The 22,186-nt window shown below is 40.0% G+C and overlaps 6 protein-coding genes and 2 pseudogenes across 7 annotated transcripts; 1 reads left to right on the top strand and 7 right to left on the bottom strand.

Annotated features, from left to right (window-relative positions):
* Positions 1 to 1,080: 1,080 nt before the first annotated feature.
* On the bottom strand, positions 1,081 to 1,531 carry LOC143736488 (histone H2B-like). The gene has a single exon (XM_077227194.1). It carries the CDS (start codon positions 1,476 to 1,478, stop codon positions 1,104 to 1,106), a length of 375 nt encoding a protein of 124 aa, XP_077083309.1. The 5' UTR covers positions 1,479 to 1,531; the 3' UTR covers positions 1,081 to 1,103.
* A 274-nt stretch (positions 1,532 to 1,805) lies between these two features.
* LOC143736491 (histone H4) lies at positions 1,806 to 3,141 on the bottom strand. The gene has a single exon (XM_077227197.1). It carries the CDS (start codon positions 3,116 to 3,118, stop codon positions 2,807 to 2,809), a length of 312 nt encoding a protein of 103 aa, XP_077083312.1. The 5' UTR covers positions 3,119 to 3,141; the 3' UTR covers positions 1,806 to 2,806.
* Positions 3,142 to 3,898: 757 nt separating this feature from the next.
* Positions 3,899 to 4,473, bottom strand: LOC143736485 (histone H2A-like). Its single transcript, XM_077227190.1, has one exon. It carries the CDS (start codon positions 4,333 to 4,335, stop codon positions 3,949 to 3,951), a length of 387 nt encoding a protein of 128 aa, XP_077083305.1. The 5' UTR covers positions 4,336 to 4,473; the 3' UTR covers positions 3,899 to 3,948.
* A 1,132-nt stretch (positions 4,474 to 5,605) lies between these two features.
* Positions 5,606 to 16,254, top strand: LOC143736437 (Fc receptor-like protein 5; annotated as a pseudogene). The gene is made up of 8 exons (XR_013203446.1): positions 5,606 to 5,615; positions 10,206 to 10,331; positions 10,419 to 10,559; positions 10,635 to 10,922; positions 11,325 to 11,573; positions 11,781 to 12,026; positions 15,722 to 15,832; positions 16,051 to 16,254. The product of XR_013203446.1 is annotated as an Fc receptor-like protein 5 (transcript).
* LOC143736489 (histone H2B-like) lies at positions 16,137 to 18,901 on the bottom strand. The gene has a single exon (XM_077227195.1). It carries the CDS (start codon positions 17,657 to 17,659, stop codon positions 17,285 to 17,287), a length of 375 nt encoding a protein of 124 aa, XP_077083310.1. The 5' UTR covers positions 17,660 to 18,901; the 3' UTR covers positions 16,137 to 17,284.
* LOC143736479 (histone H2A-like) lies at positions 17,988 to 20,783 on the bottom strand. The gene has a single exon (XM_077227184.1). The coding sequence runs from the start codon at positions 20,654 to 20,656 to the stop codon at positions 20,270 to 20,272; it is 387 nt and encodes a 128-aa protein (XP_077083299.1). The 5' UTR covers positions 20,657 to 20,783; the 3' UTR covers positions 17,988 to 20,269.
* Positions 18,945 to 19,275, bottom strand: LOC143736494 (histone H4). Its single transcript, XM_077227201.1, has one exon. It carries the CDS (start codon positions 19,273 to 19,275, stop codon positions 18,964 to 18,966), a length of 312 nt encoding a protein of 103 aa, XP_077083316.1. The 3' UTR covers positions 18,945 to 18,963.
* Positions 20,784 to 21,191: 408 nt separating the features above from the next.
* Positions 21,192 to 21,692, bottom strand: LOC143736435 (histone H1.5 pseudogene; annotated as a pseudogene).
* Between the last annotated feature and the right edge of the window lie 494 nt (positions 21,693 to 22,186).

Raw genomic sequence — 22,186 nt, 5'->3', positions numbered from 1 at the left:
GTAAACCATCTAAATAAAAAATGTCTTATTGTTTCAGTCATAATTGACTAACAAATCCTTAAATATTTAGTGTCTGTAATTAAATCATTTGAAAGCATTTCATTCTAATTCTTTGTTGACAGTTTCCCTTTAAAGACACCCATGAACAAACAAAATCAACAATAGTGTTGAGAATATTTTCAGGAGCGGGTTGATCTTCAGAATCACTGCTGTCTCAGAAGAGTTCCTGCTACTGAAAACAAAGCTGATTGTGCAGGAAAAAAATCTAAGCTTAATGTTTTGAATTTAAAAAATACATTTGCTGCAGATAAAAGCCAAAATGATTTTAAAGTGAATTAATTTCATCTTAAAGATAAAAGGTTTGTAACTTGTTTTTCTGCTAAACCTGATGCTTAACAGCACACAGAACGACGGATACTAGCTTCGAGGCTTCGTGAAACACTGAAAAAGTTGAATCAAATGTGCGATATTGTGCCGAGATGACCTCGGTCATGGTGATCCCTAGTGGTCAGAACTGTGTAAATGCAACAAAAACCCAGGACTCGCCACCTTTTACAATCTATTGCAAATGTTTTACTGAAATTAAAATCTTTCAAAAGCAATTAACTAATCATCTAATAAGATTGTCATGTGTGAACGTGTTATTTTATCAATTGTCAGGGTTTGTTTTGTTTGTCCTATGAATGGCTCATCTAAACAGGCCAATAAGACTATTAACTACGTCATTTTAATTATACTAATGTTTCATTAAAATGTATAAAACTGATCAGATAAAACCCACAGACACCTGTTCATGGTTTACAGTGACTCCTCATGATGAGATCATCGCTAATTTCGAAGTGTTTCGAAACAGTTACGACGTAATGGGAGCCTCGTTTACTGAAATCACGTCACGTGACTCTGGCAGTTTGATTCACGCTAAAAACCATTGATTCGAAACAAAAGATTCGTAAAGGCTTTCGAAGCTTCATGAAGCGGTGTTTTGAAATTGCCTTCACTACTCCTGACTTAATGAAAGGACAAAAGTACGATCAAAGCTCTTTTTAGAGACAATATGTGTGGCTCTTAAAAGAGCCTTTGTGTTGTTTTGAGCGGAGCTCACTCTACTTTGAGCTGGTGTATTTGGTCACAGCCTTTGTGCCCTCAGACACGGCGTGTTTGGCCAGCTCTCCGGGCAGCAGCAGACGCACGGCGGTCTGGATCTCTCTCGATGTGATGGTGGAGCGCTTGTTGTAGTGAGCGAGACGAGACGCTTCACCGGCGATGCGCTCGAAGATGTCGTTGACGAAAGAGTTCATGATTCCCATCGCCTTGGAGGAGATCCCGGTGTCGGGATGAACCTGCTTCAGGACTTTGTAGACGTAGATCGCGTAGCTCTCCTTCCTGGACTTTCTGCGCTTCTTTCCGCCCTTGCCGGCGGGTTTAGTGACGGCCTTCTTCGAGCCCTTCTTGGGTGCGGACTTCGCTGGTTCAGGCATGATGCTTCACTCGATGAAATTCAAAGAATAATAACACTGACTCACTACAGGCGGTTTTATACACTGCTCTATGCTAATTTCAAAGAGGAAGAACGACACTCTTAGTCTTCCTGGACCAGCCCATAGAATGATCTCATTGGCCACGTTAAACATTCACTGCCTTGTAGGCGATCCAATCAGAAGCTTTAAAATATTAATCACACCCACCTATAAACCATCCCCCACATCGACTCCATTCCTTTGTTTCATTTTCCCGCATTTTTTTCGGAATGAATAAGTAAAATGTGGTACATAATTTCAGAAATCTTTAACCAGGTACGCTGAGGATTCAATATAATTTGAACGTTTATTTTGAAGCAGAAATAGCACAATGTATTATTACTCAATGTAAACTCCATGAATTCACTATAATTATAACAGATTTAAAATATATTTGTTTATTCATATGCTATGCGGAGTGAAATGGTTTAAAAAATTACACATATGGGAAAAATGGTGGATGTTTCAGGATTTGTTTAACCAAACTTTGTGTAAAGATGATTCTCAGCTATGTTATGAAAGATATAATGTTATGAATTGATACACCATTTTACTTCATGAAGGCACTTATGCCTGTAAATGCCTTTCCCATTCAGCACAATGTATCTAATTTGCATATTACTGTATTTGTGGGGCAACATGCAATGAAAAAAAGTGTTGTACACTCATAACAATATTCACAGGAATATCGATATATAATATCCTTGCCTATACATTTTGTCTCCCAAAACCCCATATAATTTTTCCTGAGATGTTTATTTAATACAAAATATGATCAATTTCCATAAGAGTGCTAAATGAATGTCAGTCAGTTTTAAAGACCAAGCAGAAGTTGTTCTCATGGTGAAACGTCGAAACATTTGGTATCTGTGGAAAAGCCCTGAATGTGACTTTAAAGGATATCCAGGCTGAAAAACATGTATTGTGTTAGAAATTCACTAAAATATAAAAGGTCCACTACAGTAAAGAATAAACTGTACTTTGAAAGACATGCATATACAAATGTAAGAACAATAATTAGTGAACTACATTAAAAAATGCTGCACAATAACCGCGAACGCACATAACTTCTTGAAAATGTAGTTTTAACTGCAAAGCACAAGCGTGGGAATAAGAGCAAAAATAAATTGTTACATGTATCGCATAAGAAAACGTGTACGGCCACGTTTAAGGCAAATTTAATATAATACAACAATAAAATTTCATCATCTAAAACTTGTTCTTTATGTGTAATTGTGGGTGGCTCTTAAAAGAGCCGTTGGTTTTGTTTTTTCTTTTTCGTGAATCGGTTAACCGCCGAACCCGTACAGGGTGCGTCCCTGTCGCTTCAGCGCGTACACAACATCCATGGCGGTGACGGTCTTTCTCTTGGCGTGTTCAGTGTAAGTCACAGCATCACGAATGACGTTCTCCAGAAACACCTTCAACACACCGCGCGTCTCTTCATAGATCAGCCCAGAAATACGCTTGACGCCGCCACGTCGAGCAAGACGACGAATAGCGGGTTTAGTGATTCCCTGGATATTATCACGAAGAACCTTTCGGTGACGCTTAGCGCCTCCTTTCCCGAGTCCTTTACCGCCTTTTCCTCTTCCAGACATGATGAGTGTAGATTCTCTTCTTCAACTGCAGAATATTGAAGACTCTCTGGGGAAGAGGAGTTTATAGTCAGCTAGCGGACCTAGTTGAAACCACATTCATGGGCGGTTCTAGTAAACGTCACAAGTCATCAAATAGAGATCGGTCTTTTCATGCTCGATAGTGGAAATTAATAGGATTCAAGGAATATTGATAACTGCATAATATATCAAATAAAAATAACTAAATATATATAAACTATAATAATAATAATAACTCCATAAACAAAATAATATAATACGTGTCGTAGCATAACACTAAAAACACGTAAACCATCATTAATTGCCTTTTAGATTTAATAATATATATATTTATATATAAAGCATTATTCGGGGTTTGAAAGTTGGCCAATGGCTGCGCGCCTTTTGATTTTCAGCTCAGTCTCCTATTATTTGGATACACGAAGCCAGAAAACAGATCAAACCAGTCTTATATTTGTGCACCAGAACCAGGTAATTGTTCCTTAATGTAGTTCGATGTAGTATTTTTAACATCGAAATATTTTTAACAATGCCAAAGCAGTTTATTCATAGTACAATAAGGGGAAAATAACCGTGTAGTGGCATTTATACATAATTTTAATGCAGCGTGTTACTTCGTTTTAAAAAGCTCAGAAAACTATATGTATTAATTTATAACGTTAATATTAAAACCGTAGAGTAGAAAGAAAACTAATGTTATATTTATGCTAGGCAGAACTTTAATAGTAATAGGATTAATGAAACCACTCTCTCGGGGAGAAATTGTGTGGCTCTTAAAAGAGCCTTTGGTTTGAAGAGAAGCTTCCGTCAGTTTACTTGCCCTTTGCGGGCTTCTCGGTCTTCTTGGGCAGCAGCACGGCCTGAATGTTGGGCAACACACCACCCTGAGCGATGGTCACGCCACCCAGAAGCTTGTTCAACTCCTCGTCGTTGCGCACCGCCAACTGCAGGTGTCGAGGGATGATACGGGTCTTCTTGTTGTCCCGAGCGGCGTTTCCAGCCAATTCCAGGATCTCAGCGGTCAGATACTCGAGCACAGCGGCCAAATACACCGGAGCTCCGGCACCGACGCGCTGGGCATAGTTGCCTTTGCGGAGAAGCCTGTGAACACGGCCGACGGGGAACTGCAGTCCCGCCCTGGAGGAGCGAGTCTTGGCCTTAGCGCGAGCCTTTCCCCCGGTTTTACCTCTTCCACTCATTATTCCTTAAGCTTTACTTTCAACTACGGAGAACGGTAGAAATATCTCAGTTGCCAGTTGTGTGGTGACTTATAAAGAAGCCGTGGCAGTCTCCTATTGGCTGAAATCTGAAAACATTACCAGCCAATCAGTGATCTACCCTCCAAACACTAAACCCAACCCCCTTTCTACTACTGATACTCAAACACGTCACGCTGTAATATCATTAAATGCCACTAGGCTTCCTTTTAAAAGGTAATGGGCTTTATTTTAATGCCGATGATGGTAATAATGTGTGATTAAAAGTTTACTGGTATAAATATGTAAACATGTACGTACATTATGGAAAAGTCACTTTTTCTATCCCTAGCCTTTACAGAAATATTACACTTGAAAAACACTTTAGGGTTACAATTTCTTTATATTTTAAAATGAAACAATATGTTATTTGAACAATTACACCTTCTTGATGCATCAACTTTACTTTGTTTATTTTTACAGGGACAATGCACAATTAAAAGTAATTGCACCAGAGTTAGCTAAAAGCTAATTTGCATCTGCTGTCCCTGGGCAGGTAAACAAATAAAATAACATACAAGATTTCCATTACACGAGAGAAGATGTTAAAACTTCATGCTGATTTATACTTGGCTTTCGCCAAGATAAGCACCAACTAAGACGTAGCTTTACAGTAACCTATGCTTCTCCATCCATTTACGCTTCTTTCCAAATGGTGATGTGAATCTCATTCTGTCTGGTGTTAATAGCTGCAGTGTATTTGCACACACAACGGCTGCAACCACAGTGCGGTCCCCTCATGACAACCGTCTGGTTTGAGCTGAGTAGGGGAGATCTCTAGGGTCTTCAAGTGGGCACCTTCCGTCCTCAGTGTTTCGTCGACTAGCCCACGACACCTCAAGAGGGCTCGACAGTGACTCTGGCGTCCCAGAGTCACCCCCCTCCATCCCCCACTCAACTCAGCCCAGCTTACTGACCTCTACATCCTTCCTGCTGCTGAGGCTGCTCCTTTGACCTAACCACAATCTCTCACAACCTCTCCACAACCCGACCATATGCGCCAACCCGTTTGACTAAGGCTGTCGAGCCCCACTGCGGACGTTAAAGTGGTCAGTGGCAACGGTTCCGTATGGCATACTACCGCAAAACACAATATCTGTCCAAACACCAATCCTCATTCACGCAAAATACACATGAACGCAATAACTGTAATTACTATGCAAACTATATAAATAGACTCATCAAATTTTCAAGAATTTTTCAAAACCGCAGCATGGCGGCCTGTACACAGCCAGCCAGACTCTTTCCGTCTCAACCACAGCCAGTTGCTGCTCCTCTCTGCTGCTTCAGATAAGTTCCTTACTGTGCGACGCAACTCTTGGCCACTGAATCCGACGTCTCTGACGAACCGGGTTGTGGAGTGTGCCACAAATCCTTGACAACCCACTTCCACTGGATAGACCCGGAGAATTGGTTTTAACACCTTTTCTTGGTGGTTGCTCGCCTGGGCGGAGGAATATTGTCTTCTGTGTGTAATGTTTTGCTAGAACAGGTGGCAACTTATTGGTCATGTTACGCTTGTCTTCCAATGCTAAAGCCAAACATCGGAGTACTTGATCATGGAGCCAAATAAACCGATCCTGGCTAAGAGCCACCTTACATCCTGTCAAAATGTGCCTTAATTTGGCAGGTGATGAACACAAAGGACAAGAGGGATCCTCTCCTACCCAGAGGTTTAGGTTCTGTGGTGATGGGAGAACATCATATGTCGACCTGATAAGGAAACTGATCCTACTCTCTTCCATTGACCAAAGGTCTTGCCAGCCCAGCCAACACAGCCATGTGGGGTCCACATGGGTTTGACCTGGGCTATCTAACTGGGACCCAGACAGTTTTGTCCACGGTTTCCATGTAGGCCCCACATGGGTTTGCCCAGATGAAATGAACACTGCTCAGTGAGCACACTACAGGCTGTTAAATGTAACACAGATCAGTGTTGGAGTTAATTAGATAAGTAATTGATTGAATAATGATTGAGCATTATTGATGAACACCTGCTGTTAACAAGCAGAATCACTGAAAAGAGAAACACAAGAACTACTTCCAGCCACAGCCTTAGATGAAATCAACTGAAGATAAAATACATGAAATCTCTCAAGATCTGATTAAACAACTCCACAAACAGCATTACCAGCTTCACTTATTACTAACCAGGTTTACTTTATTTCTGCTAGACGTCTACAGAAGTTCTTATTGAAAATGAACAGAGGTTAAGATGTTGATTATTTATTGAAAATAATAGTTTGGTTTGATGTCACCATTATGTTGATCAATGTTTGCTTGATCATTTGATGTTCTGATAAAAATGTGCTGGATCTCCTGCTGTAGAATCACAGCAATAGAACAAAATGAATAACATTTCACCCATATAAAACTCACAAACAATAATAGTGCAAGATGCATTATGATTATATTCTAATCATCAATCAGTTTATAGCATCTGATTGCATTTTCTCTTGCTGTTCTCAACATAACAATCAGATACAACTGAGCAGAGAACAGCTAATGTTAAAAAGTCAAGAGCCCAACTAAACCAAACACTGATCACCATAATGGTGACACCAAACCAAACTATTATTTTCAATAAATAATCAACATCTTAACCTCTGTTAATTTTCAATAAGAACTTCTGTAGCCGTTTAGCAGAAATAAAGTAAACCTGGTTAGTAATAAGTGAAGCTGGTAATGCTGTTTGTGGAGTTGTTTAATCAGATCTTGAGAGATTTTGTGTATTTTATCTTCAGTTGATTTAATCTAAGGCTGTGGCTGGAAGTAGTTCTTGTGTTTCTCTTTTCTTCAATGATTCTCCTTGTTAACAACAGCTGTTCATCAATAATGCTCAATCATTATTCAATCAATTAATTATCTCATTAACTCCAACACTGATCAGTGTTACATTTAACAGCCTGTAGTGTGCTCACTGAGCAGTGTTCATTTCATCTGGGCAAACCCATGTGGGGCCTACATGGAAACCGTGGACAAAACTGGCTGGGTCCCAGTTAGATAGCCCAGGTCAAACCCATGTGGGCCCCACATGGCTGTGCTGGCTGGGATACGATAAACCAATAATCCAAATTACTCAAAAACATATATATAAATACAAAAAAAAAAAAATAGTCATGATAGGAGCGTGTAATGTCTGATGTAATGAATGTGGTGATACTTCTATGCCACAGTCCATCGGTGGAAGAAGAAGCTCTAGATGTACATAGTTCTTCAACCTTGATAACAGTCCAGAACAAACTCAATATCCACACAGCAACTCCATACTCAAGCAGAAAACAGTTCTTATCCTCGATTAATATCCCGCCAGGACGACCCAAGGCAATGAGATATGAGATATAATGCAGATAAATTAGTCCTTTCTATTCCCAACATGTACCATGCAGTAGCAAATGCACCATTGGTACAACTAAAGAGGGTAAAAGGAGTCCTTTTTGATAGAGCATAAAACAATACGTTTCCCACTCAGGACATCAATAAATGTAAGATTACCAGAGGGAAGCCATGCTCTCACCAAACAGATCTGTCCTTCTTGTACTACAGTATTTAGTATGTGAAAGAGTTCTTCTCTTTTGTATTCCAAGATGGCGGAGTAGAGGCATAGTTGCTCATAGCTCTCCCTGCTTAAATTGCTAAAACAGCAAATCAAGACCTCCAAGCGCAGAATCTGACTTATGGTTTTCGATTTCCAAAGGCTACGAAATACGTGCACCACTTAAACAAGAAATGCTAAAGCCAATTACTATAGAAATAGTTTGTCAAATGATTTCAATAATGCTAAACAATTTTGGAAAAAAAATAATACCTTACTTGACAAATCTAACAATACCAGGAGTAATATGACAATTATTAATGAAACTGTAAATGATCCAGCAGTGATCTCAAATGAATTTAGTTTGCATTTTTCCCAAACACCGCAGGTACAGTCAACGCTCTTTCACCCAGAGCTGACTATTAATTATCAGCCCTGCGTTAGTTCTTTCACATTTCGTCAGGCTAGCTCAGCTGATGTCCAGTTGGCCATCAGCAAGCTATCCTAGCAGTGGACCTGGCCCTGATGGCATTGAGGGTACGTTTATTAAACTTTCTTCACGTGTCCTATCCTCTCCATTGGCTGAGCTCTTTAATTTGTCATTTTTAACACATGAAGTGCCTTTGGCATGGAAATGTACCAAAGTCATTCCATTGTATAAAGGAGGGAACACCCAAAAGATGAACAATTATAGACCTATCTCAATAATTAATAGTATTGTGAAAATTTTTGAGAAAATTCTCTTCGATCAATTATCTAACTATCTTTCTGATAACAATTTACTTTCTCAATGCCAGTCAGGTTTTAGGAAACACTTCTCAACTAACACTGCTCTTTTGAAATTTACAAATGATATTTTTACTAGTTTTGATAACAATATATGTACTGGTGCCATCTTCCTAGATCTTACAAAAGCATTTGATTTAGTTGATCACTATCTGCTCCTGGATAAATTATATTCAGTTGGCCTTTCCCGTTCATCTCTTCTGTGGTTTAACTCATATTTCCATCACCGCCGCCAGTGTGTGTCCTTCAGGGGCAGTCAGTAGAAATTTACAGGTGTAGATAAAGGCATACCCCAGGGTTCTTCGCTTGGGCCTTTGTTATTCTCCATTTGTATTAATGACTTGCCACTCTGCTGTTCAGGATGTAACATTCATCTTTATGCAGATGATACAATTATATATTGCTCTAAATTGAATATACCTGATATAAATTATTCCTTACAACATGATTTTGATTCTGTACAGCAGTGGCTGTCATTTAATAGACTCCTGCTGAATAAATCAAAATCTTATTGTATTATTTTTCAGAAGAAAGATAGGAATAATCTGAATCTGCATTTTCTGGATTCTTCCACTCTAGAGCAAACTGAAAATTTTAAATATCTTGGTGTTTGGCTAGAAAAATATCTCTCATTCAAAGCTCATGTACTAGCGCTTAACAACAAACTCAGCATAAATGAACAATAGTGTCCCCTAATGGTGGGTAGTAGAACATCACCATCAGTGACATTTAACTGTTACACTAGTTCTGAGCAGAACCCAACATTACTGTTCAGAGACAAACACTGTTTATAGAAACAAAACCTTCAACCTCTCCAATATTTATTGACAGTTGCCAGACATCTCTGATCACTAATGTTATGAAAACAGGAAAAAAACGAATTACACAGAATGATTCACAGAGACTCGCCCCCGCTAAACAATACGGCTGTCGCTGTCAAAACTGCACTTTATACGTGACCAGAAAAATACATTAAAGCTTAGAAAAGTTCAGACTGTCCAGTTATTTCACAGAGGACACACAGGATTATTTTACTGAATATGACAGAGGAAAATAAACTCCAGATGTTGAAAGAAATTACTCATCAAACACAAAGGACAGGTTTACTAGTCATTACCTTTACTAATAAAGTGAGTTTATACAGAATCTACAAGATTTCAAACACTTTTAAATAATGATGTAAATATTGTATAATCCACATTTATGTTATATATTTGAATGCAAAAGAACATACATGCAGACTGGATATGAATATCAACATTTTATTTCTTTTTTTTTTTACTAATACATGTATATATAAACATTGTTGATGTAGTCAGATCTATAATGCTAATATAAAATCCATATTTCAGCTCGTTTTCGCTTCTGTATGAACTGTTGCAGACAAATACTGAATGATTTGAGAGACTGTATGTGTGTGATGCAACAAATACAGATCAGAGACAATATCTACACAACTTCTGAAACTATAAATGCAATAATCTGTGTACAGTGAGTCCTAAAGCTGCACTGACGGTACGACCTGATGAACGAGTATTTAGAGGAGAAACAGTCACTCTCAGATGTGATATAAAGTGGGGAGGAGACACTGAGTGGACATACAGATGGGAAATAGAGGCAACCAACAACTGGGATAGAAACTCTTCCTATCGATGTACAGAACAAGACTGCTGCACCAGTGGAGCTGATAAACAGACACACATAAATGCTGTCAGTCTGTGCTCAATACAAGAGTTGAACATCACTAATGTTAAATCCTTTCACAGCAGTAAATACAGGTGTAGAGGAGAGAGATCAGACTCACAGAAATCAAATATCAGTGATGCTGTTACACTGACTGCATCAGGTGAGTTTGTGTTTGTTGTGATCAGCTTCTCCATCAGTTTCTCTACGGCTCTGTAACTCATGATGTTTTGTTCAGATGAAGCTCAGGCATCAGTTTGAGTGTCTCCACTCCCGTGGCTGACTGAAGGAGAATCAGTGACTCTGATCTGTGAGGTTTCAGGCTCCTCTACCGCCTGGACGTTCAGCTGGTTCAGAGATCATGATCATATGTCAGACCAACGCAGCAGCGGAGCTGGAGGATCTTACACTCTCAGTCCTGCTGCTCTACAGCACACAGGAGTTTATACGTGCAGAGCCGAGAGAGGATGACCAGCCTATTACACACACAACAGCAGCTCACACACACTGTGGATCACTGGTGAGGGTTTATGCTTGTGCTCATCCGGATCTGTGTTTCACTGAAGTCTCTGTGCTGTCAGTTCTGATTGAGATTTTCCCCTTTTCAGGTGTTGAAAGTGAAAGTGACACGTGATGGCCAAGTATGGTAACCCATACTTGGAATTTGACCTCTGCATTTAACCCATCCAAGTAAGTGCACACACATTAGGAGCAGAGTAGTGAGCAGTGAACACACACACAGCAAACGTGGATACACACACCCGGAGCAGCGGGCAGCCTTGAGTGGCGCCCGGGGAGCGATTGGGGGTTAGGTGCCTTGCTCAAGGACACCTCAGTCATATTCCTGCCGGTACTGGAATCGAACCAGCAACCTTTGGGTCACCAGTCCGACTCTGTTACCATTAGGCCATGACTGCCCCAGTGTCAGTGTCTCTGGTCATCAATCCCAGCAGAAGTCAACACTTCTCATCTGACTCTCTCTCTCTGAGCTGTGAGGATCAGAGTAACTCTGCTGGATGGAAGGTGAGAAGATACACAGACAAAGACACACAAACTTGTTCAAAACAAACAGGATTTCGATGTGTAATGGACTCTCTCAGCACATCTGACACTGGAGTGTACTTGTGTGAGTCTGAATCTGGAGAGAAACGTCGTCCTCGAAACATCACTGTACATGGTGAGTCCAATCACTCTTACAACATAATAATGTTTATAATCAACATATTTTTTCTCATGAGATCAGGTAAGACTACACAGGACTAATATAAAAAGCTCAGGAAGTAAAAAGTACAAATTCAAATCATCATATCAATATTTTGATTATGTATTGTTTCACTATATTCTTCCATTTACAGTATTAAACACACATATCTTGTGTTTGTAGACGGTGAGGTGATTCTGAAGAGTTCTGTTGATCCTGTGATTGAGGGAGAGACTCTGACTCTACACTGTTTACATCGATCTACAAACTCCTCGATCCTCAGCGATGATTTCTATAAAGACGGATCACTGATCCAGAATCAGACGACAGGAGAGATGAGCATCACTACTTTCTCAAAGTCACATGAGGGTTTCTACTACTGTAAAACAGAGAGAGGACAGTCTCTCCACAGCTGGATCTCAGTGAGAGGTTATTTTATTCATGAGCATCTGATGAGATACGCCACACTATTAATATATTCAAGTCTCTGGCTCTTAATTCTGCTGGAGCACAATCAGTTATTGACAAATACAAAGTTCTGTCATGAAACTCTAGATGGCGCTGACTGAGAGGTCTTTAACTTAGTCAGTCTGCTTGCAATCACATTATTCTCTATAGGGCAGAGCGGATTGGTTCCTGCTGTATCAGTAGCCAATGAGCTCGCACGCTTTCAGAAACCCTCCACCTTCCCCAGCTCCAACTGTATAGATCTGCTATGGGTAATTTGTGTATTTAGTACAGCAGAAGCATGTCTTACTTGCTCACAGCAGCGTAGAAGATCTATTCCTTCAAGACCAAACAAATCCACATTGTCATAGACATTACCATGACAAACACTCAGAGAGTTCATGACAGAACTGTGTTTATGGTTTCACATAAATAAAATTAGAACTATGTAAAACCAGCAGATGGTCAGGACGGCTATTTGATTCAATTACTGAAAATCTAATCTACAAACATAGCTCCACTGTTCTCTGATCGGGACACCAGCAAATGGGTGGCTGCCATTTGATTAAATTACTAATGAATACACAAAGCAGTGTCCGGTTTTACCGACATGTGACCAAAAGGCGCCGCTCTAACTATATCCCGTGTGTAAACTCCCCAGGGTCCCTCTCCTGAAGATTGAAGACATTGTGTAGCCAGATAGTCAACCTCTTTTCTGGTGTTAAACTCATCAAATTCACAAAATACGCACACACGGAACAATCCCCCGCAGGCGATGAGCAAAACTTGAGCAAAAGTTCACCCCCCGCCAACCACGGGATGAACTTATACACACACGAGCATTCATTAACACGCAACCAGCAGCCATATGGCACTTTTCAGAGAAAAAGTGCCTGTAAATATTTTTAAATATATTCCTTTTGTGCGTCGATGTCTTCACATGCCACACGGGAACTACTGACAATTGTATTGTGTGTTAATCAAACTTTAAAATGCTTGTAATTCTGCATATGAATGTAACTTTGGTTTTCTTCTACTTCCATATTTCATGTTTGGTAGCCTAATGATCGTCGTGCTTTGACTGAACAGTCATACATGGAAAATTACAGTAAAATTGATTATTCTATGTGTACAGCCTGTCCAGTTAGAAATGACGAAATTTTATACCATCATAACCTATGCAAATAAGTACTCCTGACGAAACAAAGAAGAACTTCTCCCGTTCAAAATGCCCCAAGATGATTTGCCCTCCCCACAAAAAGGGGCGGGGATGGGATTCCCTCAAAAGAGGAACTCGCCCGTTTCTCTTCTTTCTTCTCTTCGGTCAAAATTCGGGAAACACCAGCTTCGGACAGGCTTCGGCCACCGTCTCGGACGCGCACCTCCGCGTCACTCCCGATCTTTCTTTTCTTTTCTTTACTAAGTGTTATTTTCATATTCGCCTCTCCCTCTACGAGGGAGATGAACTCTGAATAATTTCTTTGGTATTCAAGCCGTTGAACCTTTAAAGTTTAAACTTCCCGCGAGTCTGCTTGCCCGGAAAAGACACAAAAGAACACGTCCGCTCCGAAAAAGGACCCACGCACACGACTGCGTTCCTCAGCAACACAAAGAGAACCAAGTATTGGTTATGACCTGTGATTTCTTGTTGTCTCTCTTAAGGTTACATTGTCTGTGATTTTTGCCATGCTGAGAGATCATCTCGGTGATCTCTCTCTCTCTCTCTCTCTCTCTCTCTCTCTCTCTCTCTCTCTCTCTCTCTCTCTCTCTCTCTCTCTTCCTGACCTTTAGTTCATGTCTCTCTCTCTCTCGTTTTCTCTCTCTCTCGTTTTCTCTCCCTCTGTCATCCTATTGTAAATTCGTGTTTGTAATGTTTTCCGTTCTGTCTGTTCCGGTTGTATATACATATATATTATGTGTGAACTGTAGTTAGATATATTATTAGTTTTGCATTTATTAAAACCATTATATTCTTGATTTCTTCTGTCTAAAATGCTCATTTTTACAAAGTCAATGAAATGTTCGATCCTTTAGCTACAAAAGCTTTTGTTATTGACTATGTTGAGTAGTCAAATTTTATAAACACAGGAAAATTAATGTTCACGGCCAGAAAATTGATATTTCTTGGAGTTTATAAGAAGGGATAACTTTGTTGAGAAGTTGATAAGTTAATCTTACTGCCGTTTGCTGGACAAACAGTTCGATAGCTAAATTAATTCCATTAAAGGTTATCTCATATAATCGATCTGGAAGTGGACCATTGATATATGAATGAGGAATTATAATTCGTTGTGATTGATCATTCATATTTACAATCGTTCTATTTTCAACTTCGGTAATTTAACCGTAAAATGCAATATATTAATCATATTCATGATTAATTCTTAAGATTCCCTATATATAATTTGAGCTAATTTAAAGGGTTAGTTCACCCAAAAATGAAAATGATGTCATTAATGACTCACCCTCATGTTGCTCCAAGCCCGTAAGACCTCCATTCATCTTCGGAACACAGTTTAAGGTATTTTAGATTTAGTCCGAGAGCTTTCTGTCCCTCCATTGAAAATGTATGAACGGTATAATGTCCTTGTCCAGAAAGGAAATAAAGACATCATCAAAGTAGTCCATGTGACATCAGTGGGTTAGTTAGAATGTTTTGAAGCATCGGAAATACATTTTGGTCCAAAAATAACAAAAACTACGACTTTATTCAGCATTGTATTGTCTTCCGGTTCTGTGGGGATCCGCGTTCAGTGACGCTGCTGACGTAAGACGCTGCTGACGTGTGTCTGGTGCGCCCGAGCTTCGTTTACAGTCTGAGGGAGACGCACGCTGGAAACAAAACAATCTTCACAAACATGTCTAAGGATTTCCACACAGAGGAAGACTTGAATTTTTTTTGCCCAGCCATATTTATTTGAACCCGAATACACGGACGCACCAGATACACGTCAGCAGCGTCTTACGTCAGCAGCGTCACTGCGGACTCGTGAACGCGGATCCCCAACAGAACCGGAAGACAATACAATGCTGAATAAAGTCGTAGTTTTGGTTATTTTTGGACCAAAATGTATTTCCGATGCTTCAAAACATTCTAACTAACCCACTGATGTCACATGGACTACTTTGATGATGTCTTTATTTCCTTTCTGGACAAGGACAGTATACCGTTCATACATTTTCAATGGAGGGACAGAAAGCTCTCGGACTAAATCTAAAATATCTTAAACTGTGTTCTGAAGATGAACGAAGGTCTTACGGGCTTGGAGCGAAATGAGGGTGAGTCATTAATGACATCATTTTCATTTTTGGGTGAACTAACCCTTTAATGGAAGACTCATTGTCGCTACAACTATCAAATCGCATGCAAAATATGCTGAAATATAGTAAAATCAACACCTTATAAACAACATCCCACAATTCAATAAAATCAACAGTGTTTTAGCTACAGCATTATGATACTATCTGGTCGATAGAGACTTTCCTGTCAAAATCTGACTTTTCATAAATTAATAATTCGTTTGAAAGCAGCAAAGAATGAATCTGATTGTGCTCATTGTGTGTCGTGCTGAACATTATATTCACTCACAAACTTTGGGTTCCTCAAGAAACTTTCTGAAAGCCCTTCAGAGCTCTGTAATGTTGCTCAATAATGTTCTTGTGTTTCTGTTTTTCAGTGTCACGTTCAGCTCAGATTTCTGTCTTCAAAATCCTCAGTTTTCTTCTGGCAGCTTCTCCGGATCTGCTAGCGACAGTCGTGCTGCTTTTCAAATGTTACAGAGCGAGAGGTAAAACTTCAACTCACTCTCTCTCTCTCTCTCTCTCTCTCTCTCTCTCTATATACATATATATATATATATATATATATATATATATATATATATATATATATATATATATATATATATGTATATATATGTATATATATATATATATATATATATATATACACACACACACACACACACACATTCCCTCACTGAACAATAGTTTTTGTGTATTTCAGTTTCATCTGCTGAAGACCAAAGTCAGTACGCCGTAACAAAGGGAGAAACTTCAATCTGAAATTAAAGAGTTAATTCTTTCCACATGTTTGAATGTTCTGTCAGCATTTATTTGTCCTTTAACATGGTTTGAAAATATTGTAGTTTGTTCTTCTCATAAGCTTTATATTTGTCATAACCTTGTGTTGTTAATCTGTTCTTCAATTGTGAAAGCTTGACAATGAGAGTGTTACTTGTTCTTGTTCGCTTGTTTGAGTAATTATTAATCATACATAAGTTTTATTCTGTATATATGAATAACTGTTGAAATTAATAAGTTTATTAAAGGTGTTTTCCTTGCTTTTTCACATTTGTAAACCTCCATCTGATTCAAAAACAAATATCTCAATGTTTGTCATAATTGAATAATAAAGCTGTATAGGCTGTATTTAGTGTCTGCAATTGAATCATTTGAAAGCATTTCATCATTCAAATTCTTTGACAAGTTTCCCTTTAAAGACACTCAGGAACAAACAAAATAATTGTATTTGACAGTAGTTTATAACACACTCAAACACTCAGAAAGAGTTGAAACTGAGACACTTGCCTCTGATCAGACTATACAATCAAATTACTGTGTTAATGAATTTGTTTTTTGATAGGCTTGACTAAGAGACTAAAAGAGAAGCATTGAGTAAAACTACATAGTAAAATTTATTATGAGCTTCATAAAGAAATCATTAGAATTACTCCGTGGAAATCTGATCTATGGTTTTAGTTTCATGAAGGAAGATGTGAATGTTGACATGATCGTGTCTGTAAATCCAAGCACTACTGGAGCACAAGTTTTACATCATCTTCATCTACTACATGTCCAGGATCAACAATAGTGTTGAGAGTATTTTCAGGAGCGGATTGATCTTCAGAATCACTGCTGTCTCGGAAGAGTTTCTGCGACTGAAAAACAAAGCTGATTGTGCAGAAGAAAAACGTTTAAAGCTAAATGTTGAAAATGTTCTGAATTTAAAAATAACATTTGCTGCAGATGAAAGCCAATATGCAATATCTGTTAGAATAAATTCATCTCATCTTCAAAAAAGCTAACAGTTTTGTAACTTCATCTGCTAAACCTGATGCTTAAACAAAGAACAGACAATAGCATTTGTATTAGAATACAATGTACGATCAAAGCTCTTATTGCAGACAATATGTGTGGCTCTTAAAAGAGCCTTTGTGTTGTTTTGAGCGGAGCTCGCTCTACTTTGAGCTGGTGTATTTGGTCACAGCCTTTGTGCCCTCAGACACGGCGTGTTTGGCCAGCTCTCCGGGCAGCAGCAGACGCACGGCGGTCTGGATCTCTCTCGATGTGATGGTGGAGCGCTTGTTGTAGTGAGCGAGACGAGACGCTTCACCGGCGATGCGCTCGAAGATGTCGTTGACGAAAGAGTTCATGATTCCCATCGCCTTGGAGGAGATCCCGGTGTCGGGATGAACCTGCTTCAGGACTTTGTACACGTAGATCGCGTAGCTCTCCTTCCTGGACTTTCTGCGCTTCTTTCCGCCCTTGCCGGCGGGTTTAGTGACGGCCTTCTTCGAGCCCTTCTTAGGTGCGGACTTCGCTGGTTCAGGCATGATGCTTCACTCGATGAAACTCACAGAACAATAACGCTGACTCACTACAGGCGGGTTTTATACACTGCTCTATGCTAATTTCAAAGAGGAAGAACGACACTCTTAGTCTTCCTGGACCAACCCATAGAATGATCTCATTGGCCACGTTAAACATTCACTGACTTGTAGGCGATCCAATCAGAAGCTTTAAAATATTAATCACACCCATCTATAAACCATCCCCCACATCGACTCCATTCCTTTGTTTCATTTTCCCGCATTTTTTTCGGAATGAATAAGTAAAAGGTTGTAAATAATTTCAGAAATCTTTAACCAGGTACGCTGAGGATTCAATATAATTTGAACGTTTATTTTGAAGCAGAAATAGCACGATGTATTATTACTCAATGTAAACTCCATGAATTCACTATAATTATAACAGATTTAAAATATATTTGTTTATTCATATGCTATTCGGAGTGAAATTGTTTAAAAAAATAAAATTACAAGAAATTACACATATAAGAAAAACTATGGGATGTTCAGGATTTGTTTAACCAAACTTTGTGTAAAGATGATTCTCAGCTATGTTATGAAAGATATAATGTTATGAATTGATACACCGTTTTACTTCATGAAGGCACTTATGCCTCTAAATGTCTTTCCCATTCAGCACAATGTATCTAATGTGCATATGAATGTATTTTTGGGGCAACATGTAATGAAAAAAGTGTTCTACACTCATAGCAATGTTGACATACAATATCCTTGCCTATACATTTTGTCTCCCAAAACCCCACATAAATGTTCTTGAGATGTTTATTTAATACAAAATATTTTCCATAAGAGTGCTAAATTAATGTCAGTCAGTTTTAATTCTCATGGTGAAACGTCGAAACATTTGGTATCTGTGGAAAAGCCCTGAATGTGACTTTAAAGGATATCCAGGCTGAAAAACATGTATTTTGTTAGAAATTCACTAAAATATAAAAGGTCCACTACAGTAAAGAATAAACTGTACTTTGAAAGACATGCATACACAAATGTAAGAACAATTATTAGTGAACTAACGTTACATTAAGAAATATGGCCAATAACCGCGAACGCACATAACTTCTTGCAAATGTAGTTTCGTGGCACAATCGTGGGAATAAGAGCAAAAATAAAGTTAATTATTTGTATTTGCTTAAGAAAACATGTACGGCAACGTTTAAGGCAAATTTAATATAATACAACAATAAAATGTCATCATCTAAAACTTGTTCTTTATGTAAATGTGGGTGGCTCTTAAAAGAGCCGTTGGCTATTTCTTCTTCGTGAATCTGTTAACCGCCGAACCCGTACAGAGTGCGTCCCTGTCGCTTCAGCGCGTACACAACATCCATGGCGGTGACGGTCTTTCTCTTGGCGTGTTCAGTGTAAGTCACAGCATCACGAATGACGTTCTCCAGAAACACCTTCAACACACCGCGCGTCTCTTCATAGATCAGCCCAGAAATACGCTTGACGCCGCCACGCCGAGCAAGACGACGAATAGCGGGTTTAGTGATTCCCTGGATATTATCACGAAGAACCTTTCGGTGACGCTTAGCGCCTCCTTTCCCGAGTCCTTTACCGCCTTTTCCTCTTCCAGACATGACTATGGACTCTATTCTTCACCTCACAACATTAACACAGGGGAAGAGGACCTTATAGTCAGCTAGCGGACCTAGTTGAAACCACAAGAGTGGGGGTTTAATCTTCAGCTGGTTGGCAGGAGCCGCCACTGGCATATAGCTCATTTAATATGCTTCTGCTGATATGATTGTTATTTTGTATGATTGATGTTTCGGGGCCGGTTATCCCAATTATAGCAGTCAAATGAGCTGAAACCGCCATGAGGCTTCTTAAGACAACCGGTAGCGGGTGTGCTCTTACGGACGGCTTTAGAGGCTATCTGCTTCCTCTGGGCTTTTCCTCCGGTGTATTTATGAGCTTGGTTCTTGCCGTTCTTTCAATGGGACTTAAAATGCGCTCTGACAATTAAAACATGAAATGAATAAATCAATGCTTTCGGCTCAGAAAGAAACGGATATTTAAAGCCTATTGGCTGTCCTGTGCTCATTGGACGGCTCATCTTCAAAGGCATTTGATTGGTTGATCTATAGCGTCTCTACATGACAGTTGGCCAATGGCTGTGCGCCGCCTCCTTTCCATCTGTCTTTTTTTTGTTTCTATTTGGATAATACAAAGCTACAAAATATATTAAATCAGTCTTAAATTTGTGCATCTTAACTCATTATTCCTTAATGTTTACCTTTTTGAACTAATATTAAAAATAGAAAAGCGCATATATATATTTTAACAGAAGAAATGCCACGTTTACATAGAACAATGGGAAGAAAAAGGTTAACGCGCAGTGCTATTTGTACATAAATCTAATATAGCTTGTCACTTAGATTAAAAATCTTCAACTTAAATTTCTTTTTTTTTAAAGTAATATTAGTACACATTACAGATACTAATTTCATTGTTTGTAATTTTCATCTGATACCAGTACAAACAGCGAATGGATTAATGAAAGCACTCTCTCGGGGAGATATTGGGTGGCTCTTAAAAGAGCCTTTGGTTTGAAGAGAAGCTTTCGTCAATTTACTTTCCCTTCGCGGGCTTTTCGGTCTTCTTGGGCAGCAGCACGGCCTGAATGTTGGGCAACACACCACCCTGAGCGATGGTCACGCCACCCAGAAGCTTGTTCAACTCCTCGTCGTTGCGCACCGCCAGCTGCAGGTGTCGAGGGATGATGCGGGTCTTCTTGTTGTCCCGAGCGGCGTTTCCAGCCAACTCCAGGATCTCAGCGGTCAGATACTCGAGCACAGCGGCCAAATACACCGGAGCTCCGGCACCGACGCGCTGGGCATAGTTGCCTTTGCGGAGAAGCCTGTGAACACGGCCGACTGGGAACTGCAGTCCCGCCCTGGAAGAGCGACTCTTGGCCTTAGCGCGAGCCTTTCCCCCGGTTTTACCTCTTCCACTCATTGCGACTAGGAGTTGCTTTCTGGTACAACGTAAAGAATGTAGTAGCCTGTTGAGTTGAGGTGATTTATAAAGAAAACGTGCCAGTCTCCTATTGGCTGAAATCTGAAAATATTTCTAGCCAATCAGTGATCTTTATTCCAAACACCAAACCCAACCCCCTTTCTGCTGCTGACACTCAAAGACGTCACGCTGTAATATCATTGAAAGCCGCTAGTCTTCCTTTTAAAGAGTAATGGACTTTATTTTAATGGTGATGATGGCGATAATGTGTGATTAAAAGAGTCTTAAAGCAGAATATTCTCATAGTTTACTAGTATATGTAAACATGTACGCACAGATACTTCAGACTTTATCAAAACATCAACATCCTCAATAATGAAATCTATGTGTATTTGCACAACATTAACATACAGGCCCAATAATTTGCTTTCACTTGTAACATAAAGGAAAGCCAATAGGTATCATCTTTATGGGACAGATGAAATAACGCGCTTTACTGTGAATTACTGAGTGGCTCTTAAAAGAGCCGTTTTGATTAAACAACGAAAATAATACAGTTTATTTCTTTGTGGCTGCTGTCGGCGGGTTTCTTCACTTTCTTTGGAGATTTCTTAGCGGCGGGCTTCTTTGCTGCTGCAGATTTGGGCTTTTTAACGGCAGCGGGTTTCTTGGCTTTAGGAGCCGCTTTCTTCGCTTTCGGTTTTTTCTTTTTCTTGGCCCCGGTCTGTTTCCTGTTGAGCTTGAAGGAGCCCGAGACGCCGGTTCCTTTAGTCTGAACTAGGATGTCATTAGTCACCAGGCTCTTAATGGAGATCTTGATGCGTGAGTTGTTCTTCTCCACGTCGTATCCACCGGCAGCGAGCGCTTTCTTCAGGGCGGGGAGGGACACACCGCTCCTCTCCTCAGACTCGGACACAGCCTTGACGATCAGCTTGCGGACGTTTGGTCCCGTTCTCTGGCGTTTGGCTGCTGGTTTCTTCTCGGTCGCGGATTCTGGAGCGGTTTCTTCCATGATTCCACTGAGTGAATCTGAACTCACACACAATCTGACTGGTCAACAATGAGCCGCTGCGCACTTAACCGCAGCGTGAGAACCGTGTAGACTCAACTCTGCCTGCCCGGCCTTAGCTCCTCCAGAAGCGGACCGTGTGTTTTGTCCACTCATCATAGCTGTCAACCCTCCCGTTTTTTCCGGGTTTCTCACGTATTTTAGCTCTTTTCCCGCTGTCTTCCCGTTTTAGTATTTTCCCGTAAAATATCCCGTATTTTTACGCTCTGATTGTGTGAGACGTACAAGCTCGGGCAGATTCGGCTTGAAGTCGTTCATCCTCGGATGCGGCGCCGTGCGCGCTGTTACAAAGAAAAGCCGTGCACACAGCAAAGCGAAATGGGGTCTTGCGGGTCTTGCGCACCCAACACATCATTTTTGCCGCGCTCGTACAGACGCGTCGAGTATAAACCATGCTATAAACAAAGCTTGACCCTAACTCCGTGTCAGCGTGCGCTCTGATCGGTACAGACCTCTCCCGA

This window comes from Siphateles boraxobius, unplaced genomic scaffold (assembly GCF_051911475.1).
Source record: "Siphateles boraxobius isolate OS27281-9 unplaced genomic scaffold, OSU_SipBor_1 130, whole genome shotgun sequence".
In the NCBI taxonomy this organism is placed as follows: Eukaryota; Metazoa; Chordata; class Actinopteri; order Cypriniformes; family Leuciscidae; genus Siphateles; species Siphateles boraxobius.
This window is presented reverse-complemented; position numbering and strand designations above follow the sequence as displayed.

Coding starts and splice junctions, on each gene's coding strand:
- LOC143736485 (XM_077227190.1), bottom strand. CDS start 4,335: ATGAGTGGAAGAGGTAAAACCGGGGGAAAGGCTCGCGCTAAGGCCAAG.
- LOC143736488 (XM_077227194.1), bottom strand. CDS start 1,478: ATGCCTGAACCAGCGAAGTCCGCACCCAAGAAGGGCTCGAAGAAGGCC.
- LOC143736494 (XM_077227201.1), bottom strand. CDS start 19,275: ATGTCTGGAAGAGGAAAAGGCGGTAAAGGACTCGGGAAAGGAGGCGCT.
- LOC143736479 (XM_077227184.1), bottom strand. CDS start 20,656: ATGAGTGGAAGAGGTAAAACCGGGGGAAAGGCTCGCGCTAAGGCCAAG.
- LOC143736491 (XM_077227197.1), bottom strand. CDS start 3,118: ATGTCTGGAAGAGGAAAAGGCGGTAAAGGACTCGGGAAAGGAGGCGCT.
- LOC143736489 (XM_077227195.1), bottom strand. CDS start 17,659: ATGCCTGAACCAGCGAAGTCCGCACCTAAGAAGGGCTCGAAGAAGGCC.